Genomic DNA, 24,736 nt, shown 5'->3' with positions numbered 1-24,736 from the left:
AAAATTCGAGTTCGAGTGAAACACCAGGATTAAGAAGTGGGTATGACCTACCGGTGTATGGTTTATCTAACGGATCATTTTATTATATACATATCCCCGCGCTTGTCTGTATATTATGCAGCTTTAGTTGTGTCATTATTACATTAACTTTTGCATTCAAACATGGTAATTTTAGAAAATTCTTCACATGGTCAAAAAGTAATCGTTTTGTCGTCTACATGGCCAATTTGCGAGGGAGGTTTTAATAAGTTCACGCGGGCCCATTTTCATATGTGTCACAAAGGGGCATGTGGACCGAAAAAAATTTTTGCGACTTGTGGGGGGTTTTTTTGGGGTTTTAATACTTTCCAATCTGATGTAAAATGTAGTCCAAACGCGTTGATGAAGGTTTCAAAAACAAGAATCGGCAATTTTGATTGGAAACTCTGACATATTTTTGAATTTGGGTTTTGTTTCGGTGCAGTGTTTCAACAGTTTGGCCCACCCGGGGATAGTAAGTCTTTTTTCATTTTGATTTTAATTTTTTTGCCATAAAAAAAATTTTCACATTGAAATTTAAATGCAAAAAAAAATCTATTTTCCCTATGTTTTTAATTGATTGATAAATGGAAAAAAGGATAAAAATTTGTTTTTAAAAAATGACCCAAACCGAAAATTTTTATTTTTACTTTTTTGCTGCAAAATACTATATTTTTTAAAAAACGTTTTGTTAATTTTCTGAAATATTGTAAAAATTCGACCGAAAATTTTCTAAAATCACACATAAGACCCCCAAAGAAAACAGGTAGCAAAAAAACATAAGATTCTGTGCCCCATTTATTTAAAAAGCCAAATAGTAATTTTTACTTTAATTAAATCAAAAATTTTTTTAAATTCCCCTTTTTATGAGTTAAGGGGGTACGCTAAAAGGTTTTTAAAAAAGGTTTTCCCTTTTTTTCCTCACCTTAAAAAAGGGCGATTACATGGGGGGATCAAACAAATACAAAGGTCTTCACAAAATATACAAAAAGAAAACTGCTAACAAGTCAAAAACTGCTAAAAAATTAATGTTTTTTATAGCATTCATAATTTAATGTGGCCGTTAGGTCCACGGGATTGGGACTTTTAGATTCAAAAGTACACAGGCATTTATTCATACTGCGACAAAATTTTTCCCAAATCGGGCTGTTTGAAACCTTTTTCATTTTTCTCATCCAAGCCAGAAAAAAAGATTGCGCATAGAGACACGATGTAGCAAATGAAAACAACAGTGAGATTTTTTGGCTTACGTTATTTAAAGAGCAAGTGAACGGATATAAATTGAGCATAAATGTACTTGTACTGAGGTATGTTTTGTAGTAGAAATCAGTGACATGGCATTAACACATTTGCAAAGATTAAGTTGGCTATTGGCTTATCTTGTCCTTATCAATTATCGATATGTTAATGTTCTGACTCTAATTAAAAGGAGACGTTTGTTCAGACAATTTAATAATTTTGTGAGGTCAAAATTAATGAATTTAATCAAGCAGACATTTTGAGAATTATGATAGTTTTGATATTCATTGGAAACCACATGTCACGTTATGTATGCTTTTGTGTATATTTTGTATGTTTTTCATTTATTATTTGTTTATTGATTGTATTCATAAAATTCACAGTATTTCATCTAATGAATGTGAAATAAATATGTAAATATAAATAAATTTCAATGGTTTCATTTCTCGTCTTCCTATTGTCAAACCTGTAATTTAGAAGGATCTGAATGAAATAAATTTTATATACAAGAATGTATATGAGCTAAACTATATGCATGTATAAAAAACAAAATGGAATATGGCATTCAGATTTAATACTTGAACTACTAGAAAAAATATGTCACTGCTGTTAAATTTAATCAATCAATTTCATTTTACTCTGCAGCTACATCTGAAGCGTAAAATATTTAAATATTCTAAAATTTTCCCAATTTTAGTTAGCAAAAAGCAACAAGTAATTCATCAGAATAAAAACAATTCTATGGGGGTTATCCGTTGTGCCAATTAACGATCAACGAAAAATGACTGTCGATTATATTAATTAAATTACGTATATATACGTATATATAAATTTTATATCACCATCTTTAAAGCAGTCAAATAATTAAATCATTAAATTTTGATTTCGACTTTAAACACTTCAAAATATGCTAAGGCGGAGGAAGATCGATACAGCGACCTCTCAATTGCAAGCCCGATGCTGTCCATTGAGCTAAACAGGCGGAGGATTGATACAGCGACCTCTTAATTACAAAACCGATGATCTCCGTATTGAGCTAAACAGGCGGGAGATCGATTCATCGACCCCTCAATTATCAATCCAATGATGACTGTATTTAGCTAAGCGGGCGGAGGATCGATTCAACGACCCCTCAATAACAAATCCGATGATCTCCCTCTTAAGCTCGTCGGATGGACATATATGCTCTGTATATAACAATAGTTTCATTAGATTTGACTTTTACGCTTATAATTGGAAATGGGTAAGAGTAGTCAGTTTGATCTCTTGATTTTTTTTCCATTTACTATGTTCTTTCATATATGAATTACAAACATTCCAGTAAACATACTGTTGTTACATGTATTCAACATAATATGTTCCATTTTAATAATTATTCACTTCTAAAACAGTAATGTAAACACACACTCAAACGCACGCACACACACACACATACACATACACACACCGCACGCATATACACATACATACACAAGCACTCACTCAGGCACGCTCCTCTTATTGTTGGCCGGGTCAAATTGAAGATATATACGGAGTCTAAAAAGAAAGAAGAATATGTTCTTATTCATTGCCCTTTATTCTTTCTACTTAAAACACGGCGGAGACTGCCGTTGCATAACAACATGTGGCATAATAACATTTAACTAATTGTTCACAACTAAAAATAACAATGTTTTGACTTTACTCATGTCTAGGGGTACATGCAAAGAGTATTAAAATATAAATCATTATTATGATAATACTGCAATGTAAAATGTTTGGAATGAATAATAATAACCTAATTAACAACACAACCTTAATTATTTATATATCTGATTGAAATAAAAACATATTAAACTGATGATTACTAAACTGCTACTATAGATACTTAACTTGAGAATTTACTATTATGCATAAAACAATAAAATCTAAATCATTGGCACAAATGATAATACTGACAATCAATTAATTTGGCACTTATAACTGTATATACTTAACAAAAGATGCAAGATAATAATGAATTTTCATATGTTCGGTGAGACAAATAGCATATAAACAACATTCAAAATAATATTTTATATGTTCGAATTTATGTCGTTTATTTAGTAATGTTCAAAACAATACATTATATGTTCGACTTTATGTCGTTTATTTAGTAATGTTCAAAACAATATATTATATGTTCGACTTTATGTCGTTTATTTAGTAATGTTCAAAACAATATATTATATGTTCGACCTTATGTCGTTTAATCGCTCTTTCCAAACATGGCATAATACATGCTTTTCTAAATAATTGTCTTAACAATTATTAAACTGTATTATACTTATAACAAGTTCATAATTATCATGTAAAATGCGTATTAACAATAAACAGTAAAAATATGATGATATAAAGATGAATCCTAAAATGCGTATGTAAAACGTTTATTCGCGAAAACATATGACTCTAAACTTTAAACATGTTTGCAAGCAAAACAATACAATGTCATTGATAACAGTTACGATAAACGAAAAATACAATGAATAAACCTATCGAGGAAAGTCTTTTCTTTCTCTAACTTGTAAATACTTACCTAAAAAGAAAAGAATATGTTCTTAATTCATTGCCTTTATTCTTTCTGATTAAAACATGGCGGAGACTGCGCCAAACTACCGCAAAGAATAACTAACGCAAAGAACGCTCAACATTTTTTAAAGGGGTGCCTCCATCAACTTCACATTATGCTTTTGAAAGTTATCATAAAACATGACATATGGAAGCTCCTTGATAACTGTATACGACTGGACATGAGTTGTTATGGCATAAATCATAATAAAAGATACATAGCATTTATTTCATACCTGACAAAAAGGAAACAACAATGATATATTTGCTGCATTGAAAATCAAAATTTCCCTACACAAAAAATACAGTTGATTTTGAAAAAAAATCTTTCACGAGGTTGCCTTTTTAGTCACTGATGAAGGATTGCTACTGCAAACAGATGGAGGTTGCTTTTGTTTTCAATATTTTTAAATTCGTTTTTTTTAAAAAAGGCTGTGTTCACGTTTACTCTCCTTTTAGCATTTGTTTTTCAGAGAAGCAATAATTTTCACAGTATATCAGATGTTCACATTACAAAATCCCGTGACATCAAAAATATTTGATGTAAAAAGCAATTAAGATAGATGATATAGGATTTTTCGTAATAACTTTGCTTCCGTCTATTAGAGGAACGCCGATAGTGATATTTATTGTAGGTAATTAAGTACTGCTTACTTAGAGGTAGAATTAATAACAACTTATAAAGAAAATTCGTACATGTTCATAAAATGGATCATATTCAAATTAAAAATAAAACTGATAATGATTCAACAATTTAATTGCTGTTTGTTAAGTAATGAGACGTTTTAAAATGCACCAACCATGTGAGTTATTTCTTACATGACCGTATGGTAACTTGGAAACAAGAAATGCACTAGAGAAAGCATGAATGAATAATTTATTTACTGTGTGGTTCAAGCGAAGAATATTGGAAAAGCGTAATTTGAGAGGCAACGCTGAAACCCACTTTATGATATATAGGAGATTTTTAATATAATATAAATTACAACACAAAATTCTTAAAGCAGAAATCGGCCAGCATAGTATCGAGCTTTGCAATTTTTATATTCATTATTTCACAGCAGGCCCGCCGTTTACCGTTGTTATGGGACTCATTATATCCGTAAAGTTGGCAAGTCAGCGCGCAGCGCAATTGGGAAAATTGAAGTTAAACGGAAGCGTTACGACACGGAAATTCCATTACGTCCCTAATAATACTCGTTTTATACTGTTCAGGATAAAAAGATAAATAGATGACGACAAATTGCATCAGCTCTTACACTACAATGATGCGTTTTGTCCAATGCAGTGAACCTTTAGATGGAGACAAAGTGTTTAAAGCAATATTCAATGCAATAACATCGGCATCGGCAACGGCAACGTCAACGTCAACGACAACATGACTGTAGCAATATTCGAGAGAGCTAATTAAAGAGCTAAAACTAAATCAGGTTTCTTTATTGTTTTAAACAAAAACTTAACAACACTTATCTGACGTAAAACAAGAAGGGGAACTCTCCATAGTACATAGACGGCAGCACTACAATACTTAATTAATAAATTTTTCATTCCCTTTGTGAAAGACCGATATTTCAGACCCAAAGTTAAAAGAACTTTAAAACTATAAAATCTAATATCCTTACATAAATCAATGGAAGCACTTAAAATGGAAAAATTTGCAAAAATCTGCAAAGGTTAATATGCTCAGAATTAAATTGAAAATCGATTTGTGTGCATTTCTCAGCCCGGTTTGAGTGAAAAGCGTTGCAACTCTTTTTTTATTTTTGGGTTATATTGCATAATAAAAAATGATAATTCTGGAAAAACGGGGAGAGTAAACGTTCTGAAAACTTGCAAAAAGATACAGGTCTAAACATTTATCAAATTTTACATAAACATTGGACAAATATCTCCAATCCTGTCAAGTAAAAAAAAAAAAAAAAAAAAAAAAAAAAACAACAAAAACCCACCTCAGTGGAGTCCTTATATGAATAAATGGATTTAACATTTTTATCAAGAATATTCAATTACAAGTTGTTGAAAAATGTGAACGCTAGCTCAGACAAAGGATTTATGATGTAAAATGAAGATACTGTTTGGGGAAATTGTTTGAAATATCATAACAGCGGGCTTGTAATGGTTCAAAGATATTCCCCCAGTTTATTTTTGATATTTGTACATTTCTTTATATGTGAAAACAGTTTCATCAGCAAACAGTTTTAAAAGTTTTAAAAATATATGTAAGTTTTGTATACGTTTGCCATTACTGCTCTCAATAAAGATTTGGCTTTCATGAATTGTTGAATGCTATGTGCGATTAATCATTTCATATGTTGTAATTTTATTTAATTAAGGAAGACGTGCAAGATATTTTTGCAAAATATTAATTTTGCTTATTTTCTATTTCAAAAACATAAAATCTTGAAACTTCATTACATTAAAATATAGTTAAAACATAAAGCAAAGCAACTTATCGTATTTGTTTGTAATGTAAATGTAAAATTTGATAAACCATTGATAAAATATTGGAATATGTTTTTATTGATATATAATATACCTGTACGAATGGCAAAGTAATTTATTGTTTGAAACTCTTTGTAAATGGTTAAGGTTGCTACAAGTGTACATATGAATCTTATAACATATCACAACAAACATTCCCTTCATCTTTCTCACATGAAATATGGTGACTTTAATAAATCTGTAATATTATTATTGTCATTTACATCCTCTAAAATACTTCAGAAATTGAATGATACTATTATAAAGTAATATTACTAACCATTTTATTGTCATCACATATTTTATTTCCTCTTTACAGAGTACACATATACGTCATTTCAGTAAAATGAAATTCCCTTTGGAGAAAAATTAAAAGCATATATTATTCATAAAATCGTGATTTAATGAGTGCCTTTGATGTCAAATGAAAATAGATAAATAAAATATATATGTATGCTTTAATGTGATGTTAACAAATTGACTTTATATTATAGTCTATAAGGCAATATTTTAGTTTTATTGCATAAGATTCAAAAGACAAATTTGCATGTTTATAATCATCATAAAGAATTCAATTTATAATTCTGAATTATGTATTGTATGCTATTCGATCATTAACTACTTTAGAATTAAGTTATAGCAATTATAATCATCATAAAATACATTACTGTTTACATTATTGTTTGTGTTATCTTATTTGCGTCTCATTGTACTTATAGCATTATCGTGAACTCAACACATTTAATGTGCTACAATGCCATTTAATATTGTATTATAAGAGATTTAAGTATTATTCAAAGCATCATATCTAAAACATTTGTAGTGGTATATTTTCAAAACTTCTAAGAAGTAATCAGGATTTTAAAGTGATATATTCTGCTTTATTTTTTTTAACATCTGAAATATCTGAGAGAATTGTAAACTATAAGAATTATTGACACACGTAATGTAATTGAGAATATACTGTTTATGAAATGCAATTACAATGTATCAACTACCTTCAAACACAAGAATAATAAAACCACAGCAACTTACTATGAAGCTAATATAGTTTTCTAAATAATTATCTTACAAAAGTAAATAAATAAATAAATAAATAAATAGAGAAATAAGAGAACCGAAATTGACGTTCACTTTGACACGGAAAGCCGCCAACAATACTCAGCTTTTAAGAACCTTTGACGACAAATTTTAAATGTGACGGACAAGGAACAATTAATTTTTTATCGGTATTGATACAATAACCCCTTACTTATAAATTATGTGAAGTTAAAGAATGTGAAAGAGAGTATTAGCTGTGACATTTGCCATTTCCCTGTTAAATATTAAAAAGCAAGGGAGAAAATAAACAACCTTGTCGTTAGCCACGATGAAGGTTCTTAAGCCAATTAGTCTTACATAAGATGACCTTGATTGATGGTAAGAACATATTGCCATCAACCCTACGATCATTTAACTTTAAATTTTAAATACTATGCTCACCTTTGAGGAAAATATTTTAATCGAAAAAATTTATTAAAACCTATGAAATTCTTACTGAATATGTCTGATTTAAATGAAAAATGATTAATAAACTATATTTGAAATCACGTTCTCTATTACAGGACAAGTAAAGCTGGTCTTTTCTTTGAAAAACTTGCCACTTTTTTAACAACACAATATATTCATATTGTGACGACCTATGTGTGTAGAGTTTTAAACATGACATATTAACTTTGTGTGAAGTCAAAACATGTTTATTTCATATTTACAAAGAGACTGTGTAGCAATTATCAATATTTTTATATCAAATTTGAGCATAGTATATCTTTAAAGTTAATTTCTATCAATGATATAATAGGTTTTCTTGTTAACGAAAAGCACAGAAAGTAGTGTTCAACCTTTTATTGCTTCAATAATGTTGGTAAGTGAAAGAACGTGACCAATTGTACTTCTGCCTTTCTTAAATCATTTTGCTTATCAAACAATATATCATGATTTTCAGTCGATTTAAACAAATGTTGGTATAAGAAAAAAGAAGAGTTATTTAATACTTAGTACAAGACATTGAAAGGTATTTGTATGACAATAAAATGCTAGGATTTAAGCATTAATTTTGGTTTAAAAATTGGTCTTAAACTATTTTTCCCAAATAAGATGGAATAATATCATAAAAAATAAAGATCACGATATTGAAAAAAGGCGTGGAAATATCTAAGAAAGTGCTACTGATGTATTTCTGACCGTTTTCAAGTTTGTACTAATCTTAGTTGTCTTAAGGTTGCTAGGCTGCCAACTTCAGACTGCTAGGCTGCCAGCTTCAGGCTGTTAGGCTGCCAACTTCACGAACATTAGTTTCTTATAGATTTACTAAGTCCAATATATATAGTGAATACAGTGATGTTTAGCATATTTTCATAAAGTTATGGTACAGGACACACTGTTATTTTAAAGGAACTATACACACACATTTTCTGTTATTCTGAATAAAATCTGAAAAAATTGTATGAAAATTTGCTTTTTTTGATAATTTTAGTGTTTTTTTCTCGAAATTTATATTTTACCTTTTTTACGAGAACACTTGGGACTGTTTTTTCTCACTGTTTTATAGATAAATATATGATTTTTTTTATGATTACCCTTGTTTGTGTTTTACATTAATGCAGTGCTGTTTTAGCATTTTTTCATCAAGTTGAAATGCTACGGAACACAGTGTACTGAACACATATACTTAAGGAAGGGAGGGATACGGAGCACATTCTAACTTGTTAAACTTAAAATTTGCCATATGACCATGACAGCTTTGGTAAAAAGTGAAACCTAACCTAAAATGACCAACATTACCTGTCTTAAAAGTTATTGATGTTTTAAAAGCTTCATGTCGTTAAACAACATTTCAAAACTACGGAAATGTTTAATTAAAAATAAAGTTGCCGTTGCTTAAATCTTTAATGTGTTTCCAGTTTTACTAATGCCCATTTGGGTATTAATTAAGGCCCTTACGGGCAACAACGGTTTCAAAGGAGCAAGGCCTGCCTAGAACACACGTGGAAATAACTACGAAACTATAAATATTAAAAATGAAGTAATAGATACTTATTAATAAGTTATAACTGTTAAAATGTAATTAATATTAATAAGTAATAAAGGATACTCACAGGTTAAATTGTTGTTAACTTATTTGTAAATCTAACGTTATTCTCGTAAAAGCAAAAGTTCCATGCTTTCTAAATATACAGCATGTGTACAGTACATGTACTAAATTATCGGTAAATTCTAACGCATACACAAGTTATTTTAGATTACCCTAAAAAATCTAGGTGTGGAGATAGTAGCTGGCATTTACCAGTACCGTCCAGTACAGTCCGAACAAATCAAGTCTTCAACATTGTCCATTATACCATTCTGGCCGAAGTAAAAGGGTCATATTCTACACTTGTTAGATTGTCTCCTAACAGAATATGTAGTATCAGTAAGAGTTTATTTGTTGCTCTTTAAAATTTTAATGTTTATCATTGTGAATTCATTCAACTGGCTAACATATTTACATATATAAATGCGTCGCGTTATTAATGTAGTAGCTTCGATAAATAAAAGTTGTTGCTTAATTTAGCTTATTCTGTGAAACTGACACCGCATATTATACAACATTAACAATAATCTTCTAAGAAGATATTCTAAAATGAATGAAAATTCAAGTAAGAGTGAAAAACCAGGATTAAGAAGTGGGTATGACTTACCGGTGTATGGTTTATCTAACGGATCATTTTATTATATACATATCCCCGCGCTTGTCTGTATATTATGCAGTTTTAGTTGTGCCATTATTACATTAACCTTTGTATTCAAGCATGGAAATTTTAGAAAATTCTTCACATGGTCAAAAAGTAATCGTTTTGTCGTCTACATGGCAATTTGCGACGGAGGATTTAATATAGTTCACAGCATGGACCATATTCACTATGTCGTCACGAAGGAGCATGTGCGACCGAAAGAACTTTGCGACTTGTATGGGTTTTTGCTGGTAGAGTTCATCTCTTCACAAATCTTGATGTCAAATGTTGTGGCAATTAACGCGTTTATGATTATGGTTTTCAAGAAACAACTTATATTCGGCAAATATGATTGGAAACTTCTGACATGGACTTTTGGAATCCCGTTTGTTTGTGCCTCGATCGCAGGGGCTTTCAAACAGTTTGGACCTGCCGGGTCATTGTAAGTCATTTTTCCTTTTGATTTCCCACTCTTTTATCTTTTTTGATTGATTGTTTGTACTAGTGAGAACGATATATAAAGATTACACCTTAATTAACATTGATGTGACTTTCCGAAAGGTTTGAAATTTTCATGATGACAGATAATACATGTAGTACAAAATTAAAAGTGGGTAAACAGTATGTTTCCCTATGTACATACTTCCCTATGTACTTAAGTTTTTTCGTTCTCATTTAACTTTTTGATTGAAAATCGATGATAAAGGAAAAAAAGAGGAAAAAAGGAATGAATTGTTGTTGCTAAAATCAAGGACTACAAAACCTCAAAAGAAATTTTTATTTCTACATTTCTTGCATTTAAATAGTTTTGCATGATGTCTATATCATTATACATTAAATAATTGTTAAGATGCTGCAAATCTGATTGTTATATTTACTTTTATGGTAGAGATGTTCTAAAAATTCGACAGTAACTCTCTAATAATCACACATACAGAATTCAGAAAGAAAAAAAATGTGGCAGAAATAACTTACTGATATCGGTGAAACACCTATAGTTCAAAATATATTGATTTGATTCTTGAATTCAACTACTTTTTCAGTTGTCTTTTTGATGGAGTTAATGGTGGTACAGCTAACATCGTCTTAACAACAGTTCCTCTTCTAATTTTCCTCACCTTAAACAGTGGTCTGTATATTATCACATGGAGGAAGATCAAACAAGATACTAGCGGTCTTCATCAAGATATACAAACAGAGAATACTGCTAACAAGTCAAAAAGAGCTGCTAAAAACATGTCAATGTTTGTTGTAGCATTCATAATTCAATGGTGGCCGTTAGGTCCGTCAGGTATCTGGACACTTATAGATGTCAACGTACCACAGGCATTGATTCATGCTGGGACAATATTTTCCAACATCGGCGGCTGTTTGAACCTTTGCATTTATCTCATCATCAGGCGCAGAAATAAGATTGCGGCGATAGAGACCACGAGTGTAGCAAGATGAAAACAACATCGTGAGCATTTTGGCCATACGTTATTTGTTACGTTATATGAAGTTGAGCATAAATGTACTTGTACTAAGTTATTTCTTGTAGCTTGTAGTAGAAATCAGTTATATGGCGTTAACACACATCGAAAGAGAATGAAAATTTATGTCCTTCTTAAATTCGATACTTGCTTATTTTGTCCTTATCAATATAATCAATATGTTATTGTTCTGACTTAAGTTAAAAGAAAACGCATTTGTTCACAAACTTTGACGTTTTTGTGATGTCAAAACTAATGAATTTAGACAAGCAGACATTTTGAGGAATTTTAACACGTTATTATCTTCAAGATAATTTTGTTATTCATTGGCAACCACAGGTCACGTAACGTATGCTTTTGTGTATGTTTTTTTTCTATCTATTATTTGTGTATTAATTTCATCCGACGTATAAATTATAATATTTCATCATTTATGAAATAAATGTGAAATGAATGTGTAAATAATTTTCAATGGTTTCATTTCTCGTCTTCCTATTGTCAGACCTGTTATTTAGAAGTTTCTTAAATGAAATTTTATAAACAAGAATGTATTCGAGTTAAAATATACATAACAACAAAATGGAATATGGCATCCAGATCTAATACTTGAACTAATAGAAAAAATAAGTCACTGCTGTTAAATTTAATCAATCAATTAATTTTCTCTGCAGCTACAAGCGTAAAATAGTTAAATATTCTAAATTTTCCCATTTTAGTTACAAAAGCACAAGTAATTCATCAGATAAAAACAATTCTATTGGGGATTATCCGTTGTGCCAATTAACGATCCAACGAAAATGACTGTCGATTATATGAATTGAATTACGTATTTATAAATTTTATATCACAATGCTTTAAAGCAGTCAAATAATGAAATCATTAAATTTTGTATTTCGACTTTAAACGCTTCAAAATATGCGACGGACTTTGATTTAGAGGTAAAACAATCAAAAAGATATTTTTTTCGCGTGAACTGTTTGAATTTCAAATTACACAAGTATACAAGATAAGAAATACTCACCAATGCAATATACCGTGATGTGATACCAATGAAAATTAGTATCCCTAAAATCTTTGCAAAGTTCAACAAATCTGGTAAAAGATGATCCCTCGGAAGCATTCATCACAACAAAATTACATGAAAATTTGATTAAGTCTGTACAATTGGAATAATAAAAAAGTGCATCTGCCCCTAGCACCGCTTTAGCGGCACTCAATTTTCAACTCTTAAATGCGCTGAAAGTAATGATCCCGAAAGATAAGAAAAGTATAACAACACAGAAGTGATGTCTTATTCCTGAACATTATATTTTTTTGGAGCAAAGATCCATAAAGTTTGAATAAGATATTTGTAAATAAAAGATTTTTGGCAAAAGTAAGAACTTTTAAATGGTTCCCAACGTGTTATGGTGTAAATGACAAATTTTATGTACTTTCATCTTTTAAATTACTGAGAACTCACAAAATAAATCGTGTCATTTTGCTATAAATCACACGTCTTATTCCAAATCGTACAATACTTGGCGCCAAAGGGCGCGAGACAAATAACAATTAGTCTCAATGTCCGAGATCAACTTTCACGGAAATACCTTATTCAAGATTCGAAATGATACTCTCCGTATTTAGCTAAACGGGCGGAGGATCGATTCATCGACCCCTCATTTTGCAAATCCGATGATGTCCGTATTGAGCTAAGTGGAAGGAGGATCAATTCACCGACCCCTCAATCGCAAACCCGATGATCTCCGTAATGAGCTAAACAGACGGAGGATCGATTCAATGACCCCTCAATAACAAATCCGATGCTCTCCCTCTTAAGGTCAGCGGGTAGACATATATACTCTGTATATAACAACAGTTTCATTAAATTTGACTTTTTCTCATATAATTGGAAATTGGTAAGAGTAGTCAGTTTGATCTCTTGAAAGTTATCATAAAACATGACACATGAAAGCTCCTTGATAAACTGTATATGACTGGACACGAGTTGTTATGGCATAAATCATAAAAGAATGATATATATCATTTATTTCATACCTGACAAAAAGGAAACAATAATGATAGATTTGCTGTATTGAAATTAAAATTACCCTACACAAATAATACAGTCGATTTTGAAAAAAAATCTTTCACGAGGTTGCCTTTTTTAGTCACTGATGAAGGATTGTTACTGCACACAAATGGAGGTCGCTTTTGTTTTCAATATCATTTAAATTCGTTTTTTTAAAAAGGCCGTGTTCACGTTTGCACTCTTTTTAGCATTTGTTTTCAGAGAAGAAGGAATTCAATAATTTTCACAGTATATCGTATGTTCACATTACGAAATCCCGTGACATCAAAAATATCTGATATATAAAGCAATTAAGATAGATGATATAGGATTTTTCGTAATGACTTTGCTTCCGTCTATTAGAGGAACGCCTAGTGATATATATTGTAGGTAATTAAGTTTGTAAGTTAAGTAATAATGTCTGCTTACTTAGAGGAAGGGTTAACATCAACTTAAAGAGAATATTCGTAAATGTTCATAAAACTGACCACATTTAAAATAAAAATAAAACTAGTAATGATTCAACAATTTAACGGTCGTTTGTAAAGTGATGAAACTTTTTAAAATGTATCAACTTTTTGAGTTATTTCTTATACACAAACCGTATGGCAACTTGGAAACAAGAAATGCGCTAGACAAAGTATTTTTTAATTGTTGTTCAAGCGGAGAGTTTTGATAAAATTGTCTTATTCTGATAGAATATATAATACAGAAGTCAGGAAAAATGGGTAATTTGGGAAGAAACGCTAAAATCTACTTTACAAAATTAAAAAAGAGATTTATATGATATTTAATAAAATACATTTTCTTAAAATATATGGTATTGAGCATTGAAAATGTTTTTATTCATTTTTGCAAAGCAGACCTTCCGCTTATCGATGCTATGGGACTGACTAAAACATAGTGTTCGTGAAGTTTGCAGGTAAGCAACATTGCATCCTTGTAGCCTAGCAGCAGCCTGAAGTTGACAGCATTGCCTGGTAAAAAGCTGGTAAAAAGTAATCAAAAAAAAAAAAAAAATCATTTTTGCCTTGCAACCGTGATGCTTTAGTTCAAATTTGTTGAAAAAATAAATACATACATATTATTCATTTGATTATTCTTCCTTCTCATTGTTGAAACTCACTTAAACATGACAATATCAAACTGCACCTAGAAGTACAACGCATCCAGATTGTATGGATCGCGCCATCTTTATATTAGGAAGTTTTACTTCGAGTTCAGAAGTTAACAAAGTATAGAGTAGCAGACGACAGAAAAAAGTATATGTTTTATTATAGAAGAAATGTAGCGAAGCTTGGTGAAAAGATAGCAAATATGTCATTCTTCATCATACATGGCATCTAAACTAAAATATAAATGCCATTCTTAATTGATTTAATTCTTCGTTTTCTGTAAAAACATATTGGTTCCCATTCCAATCGGACGAGTATATAAAATCTATTATATGTTTTATTGCATCATAAAAGCATCTTGTAGCCTACTTCAAGATGAAGTTGTGCGGTCAGTTGCAGGCTGTTTCAAAGTCAAATTAGACAACGTATTGTTGTTACCTAGTCAGTGATTTTCAAATAAATAGAACGTAAGTGACCATAGGTTGGTTCTTCATTGCACACTTTACACAATTCATTCATCTGTTACGACAATCAATGCATCATGTATGCAGAACTACATTTTACTCTAATGGATATTGAATTAATTAGAAATTCGAAATCAGAACGATTTTGTTTATGAGAACTAAGCTATTATCAATAAATATTTAAAGAAAAATCCGCTTCTTTCCTTGGACTCCTGTTTATAACCGTATTTATATATTTAGTGTTACCCTAGAAAAAAAATATTGGTAGGCTAAACTTGTGAAATCAAAATGCTTATTTGTCTATCGAAATAGTGGCAAAAAAAATTAACAAGCAAGGCTTAACGCAAGTGTCAAATGGCTGCGTATAAATGTTGTAACACCATAGCTGTGAACTGCATACATTTAGATACTACCTTGACAAATGTCAGAGCAGTTGGGACAATTGAAGTTAAAGGGAAGAGTTACGACATGGAAATTCCATTACGTCCATACTTGTACTCGTTTTATACTGTTCCAGATAAAAAGATAAATAGATGACGACATAATGCATCAGTTCTTACAATGATGCGTTTTGTGTTAGATGCAGTGCACCTTTAGATGGAGACAAAGTGTATAAGGAATATTTAAGGTATTAGCACCCTAAAGCATTACCTCTGCTTTGAAATGTATTCAAATAGGCTAGAATTACTGTTAAAGACATTGAAAATTAGGGCTGCCAGTGTTCAAAACCCAGACGGGTCAACTTTCTTTCCTTTTTATTCTTTTAGCATGATTTATGTATCTCTCATATCCCTTATGGAAGAAAAAAGTGTTTAATTTTAAATTTTTAATTTATATTAGGTATTTATTGGCTAAATTATGCTAAATCTAATAACAAATATGGTACCTGATATTTTCAAAGTGTAATATAATCAAAACTAGACGGTAAAAGTATTTCATATTTTACAAGATCAACCAATATACTTTTAAAAAAATTTAGGGAAACTTTGAAAACAGGCACTCATTTGGGTAAATTTTAAGAATTTTTTGAATTAGGCTCCCTTAGTAGAAAAATGGTCAGAAATGTGGTAAAAATGGGTGGGGTAGGGTAACATTTTTATACAGATTTCATAAATTTTAAGTAGAAACCATAATTTTGCTCATGTGGATTGTTAGCTGAATGGTACTATTTGTTTCTTACCAAAAATTCATGGGAAAACAGTTTTCATTAGAATGTTATTGCAGATTATTTAAAGGTTCCTTATTTCTAAAAAAGGGCCCTCATAACATTCTAGCTTGAGTTCAGAAAAGTGGCCATAACTTTATTTCTGTACGGTAAACTTTGTTTAAATTTTGCATACAGGCCTACTTTAAGGTATACATCTGACCTATGATGTCATTTCTTTAGTTCCTGATAGTGCCCATTAGGGTCCTAATACCTTAATGCAATAATATCGGTAACGGCAACGTCAACGACAACATGACTGTAGCAATATTCGAGAGTGCTAACTTTTTAAAAGAGCTAAAACTACATCAGGTTTCTTTACTGTTTTAAACAAAGACTTAACAATACTTATCTTACGAAAAACAAGAAGGGGAACTCTCCTTAGTACATAGAAGGCAGCACTACAATACTTGTTTAATAAACTTTTCATACCCTTTGTGAAAGACCGATATTTCAGACCCAAATTTAAAGGAACTCGTTGAGTTCAAAAGCCTAAAACCATAAAATGTGATATTCCTGCATAAAACAAGTGAAGCACTTAAAATGGAAAATCTGCAAAAATCTGCAAAGGATAATAATGATAATAAAGAGATGATAAAGAAATATGCTCAGAATTAAATTGAAAATCGATTTGTGTGCATTTCTCAGCCCGGTTTGAGTGAAAAGCATTGCAACCCTTTTATTTTTATTTTTGGGGTTATATTGCACAATACAAAATTAATGTTGATTCTGAAAAAAACGGAGAGAGGGAACGTTCTGAAAACTTGCATAAAAGCTATTGGTCTAGACATGCATCAAATGTTACATTAATATTGGACAAATATCTTAAACCCCGTCAAGTAAAAAATACCTCAGTTGAGGGAATTTAAGAATTAATTGATTTAACATTTTTATCAAGAATATTCAATGGCAAGTTGTTGAAAAATGTGAAGGCTAGCTCAGACAAAGGATTTATAATGTAAAATGAAGATACTGTTTGGGGAAATTGTTTGAAAATATCATAACAGCGGGTTTGTAATGGTTCAAAGATATTCCCCCAGTCTATATTTAATAATTGTATATTTCTTTATAATTATGTGAAAACAGTTTCATCAGCAAACAGTTTTAAAAGTTTTAAAAATATATGTAAGCTTTTGTTTACGTTTGCCACTACTGCTCTCAATAAATATTTGGCTTTCATGAATTGTTAGATGCTGTGGGCTATTTATCATTTCCTATGTTATAATCTCATTTACTTGAGGAAGACGTGCATGTTTCTTTTAAAATTAATTTTGCTTATTTTCTATTTGAAAAAGGAAAAATCAAAGGGAAATTCGTTACATTAAAATATGGTTAAAACATAGAGCAAAGTATCTTATTGTATTTGTGTTTTTTTGTAAATGTAAATTTTGATAAACCATTGATCAAATATTGGAATATGTTTGTTTAATATATCTGTACTAATGGCAAAGTAATTTATTGTTAGAAATTATTTGTTGATGGTTAAGGTTGCTGCAAGTGTACATCATATCACAACAAACATTCCCTTCATCTTTATCACATGAAATAGGGTGACTTTTATAAATCTGTAATATTATTCTGGTCATTTTCATCCTCTAAAGTACTTCAGAAATTGAATGATACTATTATTAAGTTATATTACTAACCATTTTATTGTCATCAAAAGTCATCACATAAAAAAATCTCTTTACAGAGTACACATATACGTCATTTCATTAAAATGAAGTTTCCCTTTGGAGAAAAATTACAAGCATATAATAATCATAAAATCTTGATTTAATGACTGCCTCTCGTATGTATGCTTTAATGTAATGTTTAATTAATTAATTGATTCTTACAAAAGGTATGTACTCAGGAGAGTTCCCCTTCTTGTTTTATTGATTAATTAATTAATTAATTAATTAATTAATTAATAAGTAAGAAAATAGAGAAACAAGAGAACCAAAATAGACGTTCACTATGACACGGAAATCCGCCAACAATACTCAGCTTCACAGAACCACATACCTTTGACGACAAATTTTGTCGCACAAGGAACAATTAATTTTTATCATTATTGATTAAACTATTGATGCAAGTAACCCTTACCTACAAATAATGTTCATTTGAAGAATGTTATAGAGAGACTTTGTTGAGATATTTGTCATTTCCCTGTTTAAAGATTAAAAAGAATGGGAGAAAACAAACAACCTTGTCGTCATCCACGATGAAGGTACTTAAGCCATTTAGTCTTACATTAGATGATCTTGATTGGTGGAAAGAACATATTGCCATCAACCCTATGATCATTTAAACTTTAAACTTTACAATTAAAGTAAATTTCTATCAATGAAATGATAGGTTTTCTTGTTAACGAAAAGCACAGAAAGTAGTGTCCAACATTTTTCTTGTTTCAGTAACGTTGGTAAGTGAAAGAGCGTGACCAATTGTACTTAAGTTTAAAGGCATTAGTGATTTCTTATTCATGAAATGTTCCTGTTTTAATATTATAATTTTAAACGAAAGTTTATGGTAGTTACTCACAAATGCTTCTTGTTAAAAGTAATGATTTGCAAAATATTAAGATTTACAATTAAATGTAAAATTATATGTATATTTAATTATTTTTGTATCATTAAATTTCACTTTTTTTTGTTATAAAAAGTAAGTAATGTTATTACATTAATGTGTTCTATAAATTGTACTTATAATAATAATAATAATAATCTTAATAATAATAATAATAATAATAATAATAATAAACCTTAATGTAGCTGAAATCAAAGAACTTATGTTTATTTAAAAAAAAAACTCTACTTATAGTAGATAAGCACTAATGGATCAAATACACCGTTTCATCTAGTTTGTTTAAAAGCTTTTCAAAAAGCTTGTTAAAACGAATTAATGCACTTTCATCTATAACGTATTGATTAATGTAATTAATGCGCTTTCATCTATTACGTATTAATTAATGTCATTAATGTAATGTCATTTCAGACAACAAATACTCTAGTGTATTTTTTCTTACTGAAGCATGTAAAACAGTAGAATATTTTGGTCTGTATGATAGAACTATAGTTGTTACGATGATATGTTGAAGTAACTAGTATGGCAAGGCTTTTTAAATCGTTTAGTTTTATTCTGTTACTAGAATACATGCTTAGTTCTACAAAAGGTAAGGGAGTTCTTATCATAAAAAACATAAAATTTATTATATCATCCGATATCTTAGTATTAAATTATTTTGTACATTAATGGATAATAAGTTGTTTGCAATAAAATATGTATTATTCATCTTATAAATGTTTATACTAAGTGTTAATAATTTGATCGATATTTTTTTTTCAATCAATATTTGATAATATATAATATCCAAATGATACATTTTTATTGCTTTTATCAATATTTGAAATTCATACGGAAAATGTGACAATTGTGGACCACCAATCAACTTTAAGAATACAGATCCTAATTGCATATTTGACAGATAATGCAACGGATAACCCCGTCATCGAGATTTTATTTTGACTTTTGGCTTTTTATTGTATATAGAACATTTTCCTATACCATGTAATGAAACATTAGCGATTTTATTTTTCAATAAATTTTATATACAAAGTAATAATGAATTGTTCATAGTTTAAAACTTAAAGTTACCATCTGTAAAATAAAAAGTGTAAAGTTTGTGATAAACAGATGACTAAATAATAGATATTTAGATATTATTAACAGATTTATTTTGAAAAACAAACGTTAAAATGCCATAATTATTTAAAAGACTTTTAGAAAAATAAATTAATAACATCATTCACAATAAATATACTGAAGTGTACTGTTTCTTATAATTATTTCAATTTTTATCTGCCTGTGAATTGCATGATTATAACAAGGGTTGGAAGGAACTTGTCTCATTTTTCAAATTTTCTCGGACTTAAAATTCGTTTCGTAAATGTAGCTGCACCAACGCTTGTTAAAATGTCTTATTATATGTAAAACATTAAAAAAGTCCTTCCTTAAAAATAGTTATATTAAATAGCACATTAAAACATGACGTGATAGATTAACAAAAATGTTAAGCAAAATCTCTGCCGATGACTTTATATAAAATACAAAATTTTCATTTTTACTAGTATGTTAAAAACTTAGTGATGAAATTCAAAAATAAAAATCATTAAAAGTCTTAAATATATTTGACAAACCGAGTATCTATAGTAGAAAACGTGGAATATTGACCCTATTTCAAACGCATCCGAAATTTTATATAACATATCTAAGCATTTTAAAACTGGAAATTGAATGATTTAGTTACCTCTACCAAGAACAGTCTCAATTAAATCGACCGAGCCTTCTTCTTCAGTGTTGATTTTACCTTTATTTTACTGTAAAAGAAAGACACAAACTGCAGTTATTTTGTAAATATTTAAACATAAACCATTGGATATATGATATAGGTGTTCACACAAACGAATCTCCATATGTATCAATCGTTTTACCAATGTCGAAGGATGGCTGTCCATATGGTGCTTCAAAAGGTTGGAAGACTGGTTATATCAATATATCAACTCTTCTTCCATTAGATGAACCTGAATCATATACAGAGGAATGTCAACAAAGAGTAATGAATTTTTCTTTTCAAAACTCAACATCAGTGCTTGGGCCATTTAATAAACATACATTGCAGCTAAACTTTTGCTTTGAATCTGAAGAACAATTGACAGAGTCAGACAGTATACGCTGGTTTAATGGCTCATATGGGATTTACGGAACAGACAAAGGATGTCCCTTAGGTACAATTTCTAATTATTTTAGTGTTATGACTGACCTGCCCCTTTTAACATAATTGCTTTTTGAAAGCGCGCGAATTATGGTTTAATTTAATAACAATATATCACTTAATATGGTGTTATTCTTACACAAAAACCACATTTTTTCTGTAACACTGATAAAAGTAAAGCTTTAGTTTAAAATTTAATACTAGATCTACAGGTACGTTATATCGAGTACATTGAAACTTATTATTTTCCTGAAAAAAATTGTATTTGTATTGTTATTTTGAAGATGCAATATGTAATAAACAAAATAAAGAAAATATAACTAGTCAACCTATTAAAACATCAAACAAGGAATGGCCATGGACTGATATAAAAACTGTTACATCAAGAATGGTACATATTACAATGCTGGTCTACTTTTGTAAAATATATTTTATTCTTTAACTCTATACTGCAGGGCTATATGAACTACCTTGCCATCAATTTAACAAGAGGACAACGAATTGAGTGTACTTCTCCAAATTTTTTTAGTGTACAATAAATATAGATTCGAATTTCACCTTTATATTCTATATATAGGCAAAAAAAATGTCTCTCTGCATTTCCTCAATTGGCCAAGCTCATGAAAGAACAATGTATGATTTTAAGGGCTTTCTTACTATTTATTGATGAGATTGTCAATCTAATGTTCAGGTTTTAGTGCACATAACATGTCCATATGTCTACCAGTACTTCAATATTACAATATTGACGGCCACATTCCATACCATAAGGTGATAGAAACTAAAGATTTTACAGGTGAGCACTCTAATCATAATGTCACTGTTTAACTTAATTTATACGCCTATAGTCATATTATAGGTGATACTGGTTACATATGGCTCTTATCAATATCAGTTGATTGGTCTCCGATGTATTTTAAATGTATATGAATTTATATATCATTATTATTATTATTACATTCTTTATTATTATTATTATTATTATTATAATTATATTTGTTAATGTGAGAGGTTCATATCAATAATTTAATAATTAAATGATTTGTTATTTTCGGACTTAAAAAAATCTGACTAGTTGCTATGCAGATCGTGTCAAAGCAACGTTTTGTAAATAAATACCAGATTGTGAGATGAGTTAGGAATGGTATTTATAACATAAATAGAAATATATATAACACTAAACACTAATAAAATAAACGTGTTTTTATTCTTTCATTGTTTTGTAAAATATTTAAAGTGAATGATAAAAGATCACACAGGCTTTCAAATATCTTCGATTTCAGATTTACAATTAATTTACTGCAGACGTGAAATATTTTCTAACGACGACGTCGTTCAAGAAGCTACATTTCTTAATCCGTTTTTGGTGTTACAGGTAAACATAGAACAATAAAATATAAAATATAATAATGGCATCTTTTTATTTTAGGCGGAATAAAACAGAGAAAACAGAATCCCAGAAAAGCGCTCAAAATATCAAAATTTCAATGATATACTTTAGCTCGTTTTGAATGAGCCTGTTTATCAACGGTCCTACCGTTCACGCCCCGTGGCACCGGCTAAAGCAGTTTTCATCATTTTAACTTGTAATGTTGAAAGTTTTCAATTAAAAACATCAGCAAATGTGTCCATACCGCGATGATCAGTCTTAGTCAAAATTTTACTATTTCATGTTTAAATGTTGAATTCTGCTTAAGCCGGTGCTAGGGGGCGTGGACGGTAACTTGCACTTTTCAGTACCGTCCATGAACAGGCTCAATCAAACCGAGCCTGCAACATTTTCAATTTTGCCGTGTTGGGCTTTCTTTAGGGATTCTGTATTTATCTATTTTAGTACTAAATACTTAGTTTTTCTTTATCATTTCATGGGTATTTTGCAAGAAAGTGCAATTTGAACAAATATTGAACTTATACATTTTAGTATCATTTCTTTCCTCACCAATAGCATTGTATGGTATTTTATTAGAGATCGTCAGTTATCAGCATTCTTAACAAATGCCATGTGATTTAAATCATTTATTGCAAGCTTCGAACACTTATTTGCAAAACTTGAGCCCATTGAACCTTGTTTTTGACCATGTACTTACGTTCACGACGATTTTTATTCTCTAGGATTTTACACAAACAACAGAGTGTCCCGAATTGGATGGGTTTATAATTACACAAGAACATCTTCCCGTGCCATTATCGGCACGTATCATGAACAGTTCTGGAGAATGGCTGCCATATTATCAGTTTACATTCTGCCACATAGTACCTAGCAGTTTTAACGATGGGGGAAAGACAGGTTATGAAATATTCATAAATACACAAATGTTTATATGCACTTCTTCATTTAAACAAAATAAAGATTTAACGATTTCTGTAACTAAAGTATCAACATTCACTGTTATTATCCCTTTTTTGATTTACAAACTGTTTAGCCTTATTTGACCTCAGGAGGTAACAATTTGTAGTGTATCCATGGCAAGATAATTTTTCGGCCCTTTACATTTCCAAACGGCGTTTTAGGTATTAAATGTTTTCCTTGAATATACCGAAGCGTTACGTCACTTGTGTCTGGTATCACCCTCAAAAGGATGTGATATCTATAAACTATTAATTGATTATAGCAATAAAAAGGAGATCATGTATTTCAGAAAGGACTTTTAATTAAAAGCATATAATAGTTTAGCTTTTAAGTTTAGATTTCTTTTTAAGGTAACGATGTACTGTAAACTGTTTTATATAAGTTCTATTAAAATATCTCCGGTCGAAATATTTGAAATTTTTGGGAAAAACCTGCCTTAACGTCAGTTACTTTAAAGCGAATGATCAGAAATGGTACAAAGTGCTTTCATGTTAAATATATTTACTGATACAACTTTATTTGTCAACTGTCAAGGAAACATATTGCTTGAGATTGATGTTTATTTGCGAAATTTATTTAAAACATGGTTTTTATTTCAGACTATGGACAAGAAATGATTGGTAAACAATATGTTTTACTTACAATAATATGTTTTTTAGTTGAACTAAATACGTACTTCAAGATTATTAACAACCTTTTGGGAAGAAAATTGACATCAAACATCTTTTAAATCTAATTTGTGGATGACGTAAATGTTACTTAACAGATAATGTGACCTTAACTATTGTTATGATAATAATTCTGAATTCTAATGGCAAGAATAAGAAATTGTCGTAAAAAAGAAAATATATAGCATAACAGTAACGGACAAAGAAGGCAATTACACAAGAGTAAATACACACATAAATCCATGCTGCAGGACTCATGCGCCCAAAATAATCAGTAGCATTACACAAATAATATAGACAACTTTGGAAGAAGGTTTAAGATTAGGACAACTCTACAACTAAGGGGTGTATACTTCCTTTAAATAAACAGTGACACAAATAAATCGCTAAGCATATAATGAAATAATTGTTTATATAATATCAATTTAATTAGCTGATGTAAATAATCTAAATGCAATTGATGTTCTCACTATTTTCTACTTTTCATGTAAGAATGGTTTGGATACCCTGGTTACGGTTATGCCTTTGTAGGAATAAGCATGAGTATAAATCAGCGCTGTTACCATTATCAGAACGGTTTGTTT

General features: G+C 30.0%; 2 protein-coding genes across 2 annotated transcripts in view; both read left to right on the top strand.

Moving 5' to 3' along the window:
- Positions 1-9,985: 9,985 nt before the first annotated feature.
- On the top strand, positions 9,986-11,543 carry LOC132737849 (uncharacterized). The gene is made up of 2 exons (XM_060725209.1): positions 9,986-10,518; positions 11,120-11,543. Exons 1-2 carry the CDS (start codon positions 9,986-9,988, stop codon positions 11,523-11,525), a joined length of 939 nt encoding a protein of 312 aa, XP_060581192.1. The 3' UTR covers positions 11,526-11,543.
- A 9,312-nt stretch (positions 11,544-20,855) lies between these two features.
- LOC132737848 (uncharacterized) overlaps positions 20,856-24,736 on the top strand; it is a 29,449-nt gene continuing 25,568 nt past the window's right edge. Inside the window, exons 1-2 of the mRNA XM_060725208.1 lie at positions 20,856-21,147; positions 21,826-21,930. Of these exons, the coding sequence (XP_060581191.1) occupies positions 20,856-21,147; positions 21,826-21,930 (397 nt within the window). The remainder of the gene's footprint in view (positions 21,148-21,825; positions 21,931-24,736) is intronic.

This window comes from Ruditapes philippinarum, unplaced genomic scaffold (assembly GCF_026571515.1).
Source record: "Ruditapes philippinarum isolate M1 unplaced genomic scaffold, ASM2657151v2 ctg125_1_1_1_1, whole genome shotgun sequence".
In the NCBI taxonomy this organism is placed as follows: domain Eukaryota; kingdom Metazoa; phylum Mollusca; class Bivalvia; order Venerida; family Veneridae; genus Ruditapes; species Ruditapes philippinarum.
Note: the sequence above shows the minus strand (reverse complement) of the source record. Positions and strands in the feature narration are given on the sequence as shown.